The sequence below is a fragment of the Procambarus clarkii genome, chromosome 57, assembly GCF_040958095.1.
Source record: "Procambarus clarkii isolate CNS0578487 chromosome 57, FALCON_Pclarkii_2.0, whole genome shotgun sequence".
NCBI lineage: Eukaryota > Metazoa > Arthropoda > Malacostraca > Decapoda > Cambaridae > Procambarus > Procambarus clarkii.
The window spans coordinates 8,206,952-8,218,010 of NC_091206.1; the positions used below are offsets into that span (position 1 = coordinate 8,206,952).

At 44.5% G+C, this 11,059-nt stretch overlaps 1 protein-coding gene across 1 annotated transcript; it reads right to left on the reverse strand.

Annotated features, from left to right (window-relative positions):
- Positions 1-262: 262 nt before the first annotated feature.
- On the reverse strand, positions 263-1,216 carry LOC138353307 (SUMO-interacting motif-containing protein 1-like). Its single transcript, XM_069306178.1, has one exon. The coding sequence runs from the start codon at positions 1,214-1,216 to the stop codon at positions 263-265; it is 954 nt and encodes a 317-aa protein (XP_069162279.1).
- Positions 1,217-11,059: the final 9,843 nt, after the last annotated feature.

Here is an 11,059-nt window from a genome sequence, read left to right on the forward strand (position 1 = left end):
AAGATGCTGCATGACTGACAGCTTCTCCCCCGTATCAACCTACCCTGGCTTTGTGCCCTGGAGAGGCCACTCCAGACCGACAACGAGAACGTAACTCCATAGTCTCCTGAGACTGATGGATGCCTGCCTACTACTACAGGCTATTGGTAGTCGGCCATCAAGTTTCTTATTGTTGAGCCGCCAGGTTGCGGGTCGAGGGCGTTCAGGCTACTGGTAGTGAAGTGTTTGGACTACCGGTGAAGAGCCGTCGGGCTATAGTCTTTCAGACCACAGCTCTGTGAGAACAGTCCATTGCTCTGGGAGAACATACCATTGCTCGGGGAGAACAGTCCATTGCTCTGTGAGAACAGTCCATTGCTCTGTGAGAACAGTCCATTGCTCTGTGAGAACAGTCCATTGCTCTGTGAGAACAGTCCATTGCTCTGTGAGAACAGTCCATTGCTCTGTGAGAACAGTCCATTGCTCTGTGAGAACAGTCCATTGCTCTGGGAGAACAGTCCATTGCTCTGTGAGAACAGTCCATTGCTCTGGGAGAACAGTCCATTGCTCTGGGAGAACAGTCCATAGCTCTGGGAGAACAGTCCATAGCTCTGGGAGAACAGTCCATAGCTCTGTGAGAACAGTCCATTGCTCTGGTAGAACAGACCATTACGCTGGGAGAACATACCATTGCTCTGGGAGAACAGTCCATTGCTCTGGGAGAACAGTCCATTGCTCTGGGAGAACAGTCCATTGCTCTGGGAGAACAGTCCATTGGTCTGGGAGAACAGTCCATTGCTCTGGAACAACAGTCCATTGCTCTGGGAGAACAGTCCATAGCTCTGGGAGAACAGTCCATAGCTCTGTTAGAACAGTCCATTGCTCTGGGAGAACAGTCCATTGCTCTGGGAGAACAGTCCATAGCTCTGGGAGAACAGTCCATTGCTCTGGGAGAACAGTCCATAGCTCTGGGAGAACAGTCCATAGCTCTGGGAGAACAGTCCATTGCTCTGGGAGAACAGTCCATTGCTCTGGGAGAACAGTCCATTGCTCTGGGACAACAGTCCATTGCTCTGGGACAACAGTCCATTGCTCTGGGACAACAGTCCATTGCTCTGGGAGAACAGTCCATAGCTCTGGGAGAACAGTCCATTGCTCTGGGAGAACAGTCCATTGTTCTGGGAGAACAGTCCAGAGCTCTGGGAGAACAGTCCATTGCTCTGGGAGAACAGTCCATAGCTCTTGGAGTTCAGGTCTGGGTGTTTGTAGTTATGGCAATGTAAAACTTTGTTGATATGTTAATAGAAATAAATCGTTTAACAACAAGCATAATACAGTTTCTTCATGTGATTACTTTTTTTTAACATTAAAATATTTACTAGTTTATTTTCTTCTTATAAACCAAAATGAGAAACTCATTTTCCTTCATGGAAACGTAAATTTCCGCTTGGAACACAAGGAAGAAATATGGCAACTAGGTTCATATGCAATACCTTATAACTAATGCAGCATTTTGTAACGCCATAGATAGTCAACTGTGAACAAACTTCATAAAATATGGAAAAGTCTTTTTCCAAACCTCTTTTCACTGGAGCGTTTCATTAAGATTTTTGTCATATTGATGGTCCCTGACCGGCCCTATGTTGCTGATGCGAGCTGGCAGAGACGTTCAGGCTTCATGTGGTGGGTCTTCAGGCTGCTGGTCGTGGGCCATCGGGCCCATGTATCTCAATTTTTGAGGATTGCTGACCTGTCATGTGGGAGAGCGTAGTTATTTCTATTATAACAAAGGTGAGGTGGGAGAACTAGGTGGGGTGGGAGAACTAGGTGGGAGAAGATGTTGGGTGGGAGAACTAGGTGGGAGAAGAAGTGAGGGGCAAGTTAAAAAATAAGTAGTGCAAGAAAATCATCATCATCACCTTTATTTCACACGTGTGAGGTTCCTGGTAAGTAATAGCAAGATCTTGTCCTGATCTTGTTTTCCTGTCGAGTTTTTAAATGATCCTGAAAACAGAATAGAGAGAGAGAGAGAGAGAGAGAGAGAGAGAGAGAGAGAGAGAGAGAGAGCGAGAGAGAGAGGAGGCTGAGAGTGCTGAAGGGAGGGTATTAAGGGGCAAGGACACATAATGAGACGCGTGTCCTCAGTCAACCAAAGAGGTCTTGCAACGGGGATGTCATCTGCAACGGGGGTCGTTAACTTGAGGGTTGCAAGTGGGGATGGGTGGGAGGGGGGGGGAGGGCTCTCTACTGACCATTGCAGACCTCGACGATGTGGCTTGCTGCTTGCAGTGAAAAGGTGCAAGAGGAGGAGGAAGAGGAGGAGAAGTAAGGGGTGCTAGTCCTCTGGATTAGTTTCCACTATTTTCCCCTCCCATTTCTACCCATTCATTTTTCCAGTTGCTTCATTTCGTTCCCTCCGATTAATGGGAAAATGGGGTTATACCACATACATAAAAACCCATTTTAACCTGAAATGTAGATTGAAAGAAACCTTGGGGTGAGGAAAAGCTGATGGATAGATATGGAGTCAAAATTTACCCGAAAAGAACGAAATTCAGCGGAATTATTATGTTGTGTGATCGTTTATCTGTGCAACATCTGCAACTGACCAGTGTCGCTCAAGAGGCGGTAGCTCCCAGCCACTCACAGCAGATTCCAGACAACACAAAGAAAAACAATTAGAAAAATAATCATCGCGTTTGAAGTATTGCTAAAAAAAATAAAGTAGATGAACGAGGCGATATCTGCGATCATTCAGATTTATCTGAAGTTATCGTCAGCTGATGTACAACCTGGTGTTGATCGATGTTGCATGGATTCATTGTTGTTGTTGTTGTTTTAGTTACGGTATTTTCATGTTCATTTTCAATCGCCTTCGGTGGTTTTCTGGTGTTCATGCGTCCATGATGATTGCACTCCATACAGTGACTTTATGCTGTGACTCTCTGATGGGACATTATATGCTGCTACTCTGCTGGGACACTCTATGTTCCTACTCTGCTGGGATTCTATGCTGGGACTCCATAATGGGATTCCACGTTGATAGTCTCTACTGGAACTCATTCATCAGGCCCCATCATCAAACATCACCATCATCAATGTTTGGAGTGGCTGTGTTTGGAGCATGTCCTCATGCTATTTCATGAGATTGGAGGTACTTACAGCATTTATAAATTTAGTTATCTCGTCTCTCATCTATTGTACATATTAGTCAAATAATTACTAAAAATATGTTAATTATGAAGAGAAACAGCAATTCCAGTGCGACTTCGTAGCACTTGGAATAAATATTAGGACAAGGATCTGGGGACAGAACAGTGGAAAAGAATGGTGCAAAAACTAACTGGACCGTCGGAGATCGAACGCAGACCTGCGGTAAGTGATATACCGTCGCTGTTCTGAATTATCCAAGTGGTTGGTGGATGCGTAGCTCGGTTCTCATAGAGTAATCCAAACTAGTTATTATGTGTTATTATTATTTGTTATTTTTATTATTTTGTATTTCTATTATTTCTATTATTTTTATCTCTGTTATTTGCTATTTGCTTTAATAGTTATTATTTAGAACTGGAAACACCCCGAAGTATTATAATAGTGTACGACTACGTAATCTTCCAGTACGTTCTCTAGATTTGCCACTGCGTACAAAATGCAACTGTTATGTCCAACCTGAAACGCACGAACCCATTTCACGGTGCTTTAAATGTTAGTAATACGCCTGATATTGTAACGGAACGGTTGATTCCGTTAAAAAATGCGGTGACACAACGGGTCGTTTCATGAAGGTCAAGTTGACAACAGTGATTTGAAAAACAATTTTATATCACGAAAATGTAATCCGACCCAACCCGACCCGACCCAACCAGACCCGACCCGACCAATTCTCTCTTATACTAACTACTCCAACTGATAGAACATTTTGTGGTTGATATAAGACGTGCTCAAGGTATGTGACGTTATTATGACGTAATTCTATTGCGTTTGAGGCGTAGAGCGCTCAATATAGTGATGACACTTAGTTATCATCCAGTTGTTACTGTGTCTTGATGTATCCCAACCCTGATACGGAGACTTGTGACGCTCTGATTGATACGACGTCGTTTGTACAACTGTTGTCCAGTTAACTTAAGAGAACATTTACCCTTCTCTCTCTCTCTCTCTCTCTCTCTCTCTCTCTCTCTCTCTCTCTCTCTCTCTCTCTCTCTCTCTCTCTCTCTCTCTCTCTCTCTCTCTCTCGCTGTTCATCCGTCCGTTCTTCTCTGTCCATCCGTCCATTCCTGGCTCTCCCTCTCCCTCTCTCCCTCCTACTCTGTGAAGGGTGGTGGGTTGCAGGAGCACGGTAATAATATAACAGCTGATGTAATATGTGGTTAGCACATATGTTGTGGCCTGGGAGGGGGCTGGGAGAGATGGTAGGGGAGGTGGTGGGGAGCGTGTTGGGGGAGGTGGTGGGGAGGTATGGGGCAGAGGGAGAGTACGTATGGTGGGGGGGAGGGTAGGGATAGAGTCAACCTAACTGCTTCACCACGTGCTTGCTTGGGCTCATTCGGAGCTCACTCAGGGCTCACTCCCTTTACATAGATCCCCTTCCCACGGGTTCGTGAGGACTTGATTATAGCGAGGAGTAAGTGAGGTGGACTTTATCTTGGACTGGTCGGTACAACGAAGGCCTCCCTTCTTGCAGGCCAGCGTTCGATCCCCGATGGTTCAAGTGTTCCAGGCTGGTGTCTCCTCTCTCAACATATCTGGTGAAGAGCGTATAGTGATGACGATGAGCATTTCCCTAGTATGACGCCTAGACGGATGTGTCGCGTTAAATAAAAACTAGCCCCCCAAAAAACTTGATCGCCTGTAGATGATAAAGTGAGCCCTACGATGCTAACAATGATGTTAAATAACCAATTTGTTTTTGAGTTTGCATATATCAGCTCCCACGTCGCTGTCCTTTGATAATCTGTAGCTATAATTAAATTATTCATAAGATAATTCTTGATATTAGCACCTGGGATGTATAATAATAGTGAGGGTGAAGGGGGAAAGAGAGGGGGACAGAGGAGCTAGGGTGTTAGACAGGTAATATTTCCTCCAGGCTAGTGTCAGGAAGTGTCGATTCACTCTTGGCATATATTAAAAGATAATTGACCTAATTTAAATTATGATTTGCAGCGTCATCGAAGAGAATTTCTAAATTCTGGTATGACATTCACCAAATATATATATATATATATATATATATATATATATATATATATATATATATATATATATATATATATATATATATATATATATATATATATATAAAGAGTGGTTGTTACAGTGAAGGGAAAGCAAAGTGATCCCCGGTAATCTTAAAGAATACAGATATACTGGCATTTATAGTATATGAGTATGATAACACGAGAAAGCCACATCCCTGTCTCTCCTCCTCGCCACACCCTGCCACACCCTGCCACTCCTCCCCGCCACACCCATCATAATTACCACCGGATGTTTGGGATAATATTCTCTCACAGATAGACTCTTAGATTTGTCGTTATGATCGTTATATTCCTGTTTGGTAAAAAGTGACAATATGTAGTGTTGGACACTACAATACACGGGGAAATAGTAACGTAATATATATCTATGATAAAATCATTGGAACAGGGCGGGTATCGAACCCAAAAACTTGAATTTTATTATTGAATTTGGATCAACTTGAGACTTGTTTAATCGCACCATGAATATAAGATCTAACCTAATCTCTCCCAGCAATCTTAGGTCTAATGCTCGCCCTCATAGGCCAAATAGGGTACATAAATGCACTATACTAAGCCTTGGAATATATGTTTATTTTTAAGCTTGATTTTTTTTTACTATAAAATAGTACAAAAAGTGGTTTACTTGACGTCCATCACTGCATATTGGTACTTTTGACCAAATAGTTACTGTAGGTACTATTATTTCAGATGTATGGGTTGAAATAGTGATCAACAGTAATGGTAGTAGTAGTAGTAGTAGTAGGAACAGCAGTAGCAAGTGTATCAGTAGAAGGTGTAGAAAATATAGGCACATATATCACGTCATCAGCACCGGGTCTCCTAGTCAAAGTGATCTATTCATATTGCAGTTGCCTCTCGCCTTCGTGCAGAAGCCACCTTAGTATGGAGTTCCAATGGAGAAACACCTGCTGTGTCCTTTGTGCTTGTCTGGAATCTAAGGAGCTCCATTACGTTCGCAACCTTTAACCTTTCGCTGTAGTCACCAACCTGGCACGTGTAGCTTTCAAACTCGTCCAATAAAGCAAAATATAAACAAAAAAGGGGAAGGTTGGAAAAACAACAACATGGAACCTACATTGACTGAGGTCTGAAAATCCCTACTATTGCTTAGTATGTCCCTTTCTCCGAGGCTATGGGTCCTCTTTTCAACAAGAGGTTCTTGGTACCTCCCAGTGTACAGTAATATATATATATTGGTTCGGGGTCTTGAAGTGGGTAGAATATAGTTATGCGTTAATTGGCTGTTGATTGCTGGTGTTGACTTTTTGATGTGTAGTGCCTCGCTGATGTCGAGTCTCCTGCTATCGCTGTATCTATCGATGATTTCTGTGTTGCTTGTTAAGATTTATCTGGTGATGGTCTGGTTGTGAGAAGAGCTTATATGTTCCTTGATGGAGCCCTGTTGTTTGTGCATTGTTTGTGCCTGGAAAGAGACGTTGTTGTCTTGCCTATATACTGAGTCCTTTGGGGCTTACAGTCCCTAAGTGGGCATGTGAAGGCATTAGACGACGTTGGTTTCTTTCAAGGCGCTCTGTATGGTGTCTGGAGAGTTCTTCATGAGTAGGTTGGCCGTTGTTTTGTTTTTGTAGTAAATTGTCAAATGTATTTTCTGATTTTTGTCTATAGGGATAACGTTCCTATTAATAATATCTCTCAGGACACTTTCCTTCGTTTTCCTGCCCTTTTTAGATGTAACAGTCACAGATATAACAGATGTAATATATATATATATATATATATATATATATATATATATATATATATATATATATATATATATATATATATATATATATAATATATTATTATATGGTGTATATTAGGGAGAAATGATTCCTGATGATGAAGATAACCTATGGTGTGACGGTCATGTTTATTCTCCCGTGCTGGAGAGCATAATAATATTATACTAAATATTTGATATACGACAAGCAGTGCTATCAATCACGCCACAGGTCGAGCGAGCCGTAAAACCCACCACAAAAACCCGTACTAACAGCCAATCGCCACGTAACATCCAAAGCACTTTATGCAAATGTGTTTCCGGCCGAGGGAGGATAATAGGTTGTCTTGGACCAATTAAGTGTAGGATATAGTGTGTGTGGGGGCATATGGCTCCCCTCCCATTCATTATTAAAACAGTATTGCATCAAGTATCGGCCCATGTTGCGTACTGGATAGGAAAGGCGACGTGTGGTATGGCAAACTAGTCCTTAACGACCAGGGCTGCAAGGGCTCATTTTACAGTACCTGTGTTTTCGGCGTGAAAGCAAAGGATAATACACCCTATTGTCCCCGATTAAAGAGACGGATTTTACCTGTTCCTTTGACAGGTGCTCTTCTCGCACCTTTAGTATCGCTTTTAACCTATTCTTACTTTGTCTCTTTTTTCATATGCTTGTATTATTTTTTAATATTTCGGGCTGTTTATGTCCTATGTTTGGTACCTGCTGTGTACTTCCGGTCAAGGGAGGGGTGTGTTGGGATGGCGAGGGAGGGGAAGGGTGTGTTATGGGTCAGGAGTGGGAGGGGGTGTTCTATGGATCAGTAGTGGGAAGGGGGGTGATGTGGATCAGTAGTGGGGAGGTGGGGAGGGTGATATGGATCTGAAGGAGGGAGAGGGGAGAGTTGGTATGGATCCGGAGGAAGGGATTGATGTGTTGGCGATTGGTAAGGAAAGGGTGTTGCCTACTTAAAGGGAGGGAGTTAAGAAAGGGGTGGAAGTGGTGTTTAGGGTGCATCAGAGAGAGAGAGAGAGAGAGAGAGAGAGAGAGAGAGAGAGAGAGAGCAAAGGCAGGGAGAAAGGAAGAGAGAGATGGTGGGGAGGGGGGGGTAGGAGGATGTGAGGAAAATATGGGGGGACATCCATCCTGATTATTAGGTTGTGAAAGTAATTACTCATGTGTAAAGTTGTTTTTATTTCTCTATACCTACCACCTTTTACCCATCCCTCCCCCTCCCCACTCTCCCACCTGCGCCATCTCCCCCTCCCCCACTACCCCATCCCATCACCTCTCTGCGGCGAAAAAATGGACCAGATTTACTAAATCTTTTACGGCAGGAAGGTCTTCATTGTGATGGCATCAGGAAGTGGGGTGGCGGGCTCTCCTCTGTGTTATATGGCGACGCTCCGGTGGTGCTCTGATCGGTACTGACGGCGCCGCATGCGCTCTGATTCATCGGTACTGACGGGCGCCGCATGCGCTGTTATTCATCGGTACTGACGGGGGCCGCATGCGCTCTCTTTCATCGGTACTGACGGGGGCCGCATGCGCTGTTATTCATTGGTACTGATGGGGCCGCATGTGCTCTGGTTCCTCGGTACTGACGGGTCCGCATGCGCTCTGGTTCCTTGGCATGACGGGGCAACAGTCGCAAAGCGTTGTGCTTCTCTACTGGATCTGGCAACCGCGTGGCCTGCCTGGCTCCAGCCTCGTATATCACGGCCGTGACGAGACTCTTATACAATGGCAAGAAGGATATTTTCTTATGTGATGACGCGCGAGAAGTCAGCGCAAGTTAGGGGGGGGGGGGGGGTTCTCTGGCGGAAAAAGTTGTTGCTAGTTGTGATTATTTTACTGATTATTCCTCCTCCCATTCTTCACTTTCCTACTTCGATTTCTTGTGCTTTTCCCTTGTTCTCTCTTTGCTCCTACTCCGTTCTGTCCCGTTATCACTCCATTATGTTTGCAAATTTTTGTTATAGTCTGTTATTCTATGCGTTATTCTCTCTCTCTCTCTCTCCCTCCCTCTCTCTCTCTCTCTCTCTCTCTCTCTCTCTCTCTCTCTCTCTCTCTCTCTCTCTCTCTCTCTCTCTCTCTCTCTCTCTCTCTCTCTCTCTTTCTCTCTCTCTCTCTCTCTCTTTCCATCACCTGTATATACAATATTCACTTTCTTGCTTTAGCCTTCGCTTCCTCCCCTCCCCTCCCCTCCCCTCCCACTCCCCTCTCCCCCTCCCCTCTCTCTCTCCACCTCTCACCTGCATCCCGCCAGTGTCCTCCATCCTCTCTCCCCCCTCCTCCTCCCTCCCCCTCCTACGCCCCACACCCCTCAGCACCTGCTCAAGCTGTTGGCAAGGTGTGGGATATTGTCTCCCATGGTAACCCCTGCCAGACTCCCTCTCCCTCCCCCTCTCCCCACCAGATATCCCCCCTTTCTCCCCCTCCTCCCCCACCCTCCCTCCTGTCTTTGTTTCGCTGCCGTGTTGACCCCCCTACCCCCCCCCCTGCTTGTTTCACCCGTCATACCATATACAATCCAATGTGTGCGATATATTTACTCACACTCATAGATCGGTAGTGACGTTCTCTGTTACTAGATAAATTTATTCACAAATTAATTCAAATTTATTCATAAATGTATCTAAATGTATTCACTTTGCTTCCCTCCAAGTCCAATATAAAATACTAAATTTCAGATCAAGTGCTCTCATACCAGCCCGTTCTCTTCCTCTGGCAATCTACAGTGAGGTTAGGGATTTAGCATCATTGCAATTAGCAACAATTGTATTTTCCTTCCAAAGTGCATGTAGTAACACCACACTTAAAGGAATTACATACAAGTTCCCAGTGCTGACACTTGAAGCATTCCCAAGAGGATATACACATACACTCTTGATTTTCTTTACTCCACTAGAAGAGGTCAGCAACAATGGGATGTCCTAAAACATAGGAGAATACATTGACATTTACTAGAACTACAAATTGATAATAACCATTAGGTTAAAACACACACACACACACACACACACACACACACACACACACACACACACACACACACACATACACACACACACACACACACACACACAATTAGGGAGCCTCGTAGCCTGGTGGATAGCGCGCAGGACTCGTAATTCTGTGGCGCGGGTTCGATTCCCGCACGAGGCAGAAACAAATGGGCAAAGTTTCTTTCACCCTAAGTGCCCCTGTTACCTAGCAGTAAATAGGTACCTGGGAGTTAGTCAGCTGTCACGGGCTGCTTCCTGGGGTGTGTGTGTGTGGTGGTGTGGGGAAAAAAAAAAAGTAGTTAGTAAACAGTTGATTGACAGTTGAGAGGCGGGCCGAAAGAGCAAAGCTCAACCCCCGCAAAAACACAACTAGTAAACACACAACTAGTAAACACACACACACACACACACACACACACACACACACACACACACACACACACACACACACACACACACTCTCTCTCTCTCTCTCTCTTACACACTCACACGATCTCTTACACAATCACACAATCTCTTATACTACCACACAATCTCTTACATAAGCAGGGGAGTAAACACACACACACACATGCACAATCTAGCCCCTATCTCTCAACAATGCACTAGCTCCCCCACCAGTCTCTACCTTCCCTCCCCATTCCCCATTCCCCATTCCCCATTCCCCTACTATATCCACACACCAGTTCGACCTCATAATCTACCACAATCTCTCTATCCTTCTCTACCACCTATCCGCTTTAAATGAATTAGAAGTTGTATGACCAGATAATACCTCCCCATGAATGTTAAAAGAAGTTGCATAGGCACTCAGAATACTCTGAACTTTTATCGTTAGTGATTCATTAACCTGGGAACAGATTCCAAGCAGCTCAAAGTCAGCGGTATATGGTGACACTATACAACAAAGGAAACAGGGAGGAGTCGTTAAAATACATACCAGCGTAGGCAATGAGTCACAATAACGTGGCTAAAGTATGTTGACCAGACCACACACTAGAAGGTGAAGGGACGACGACGTTTCGGTCCGTCCTGGACCATTCTTGACTTGAGAATCGACTTGAGAATGGTCCCGGACGGACCG

Excerpts from the sequence above, each read along its gene's own strand:
- LOC138353307 (XM_069306178.1), bottom strand. The coding sequence starts at position 1,216 with ATGGACTGTTCTCCCAGAGCAATGGACTGTTCTCCCAGAGCTCTGGAC.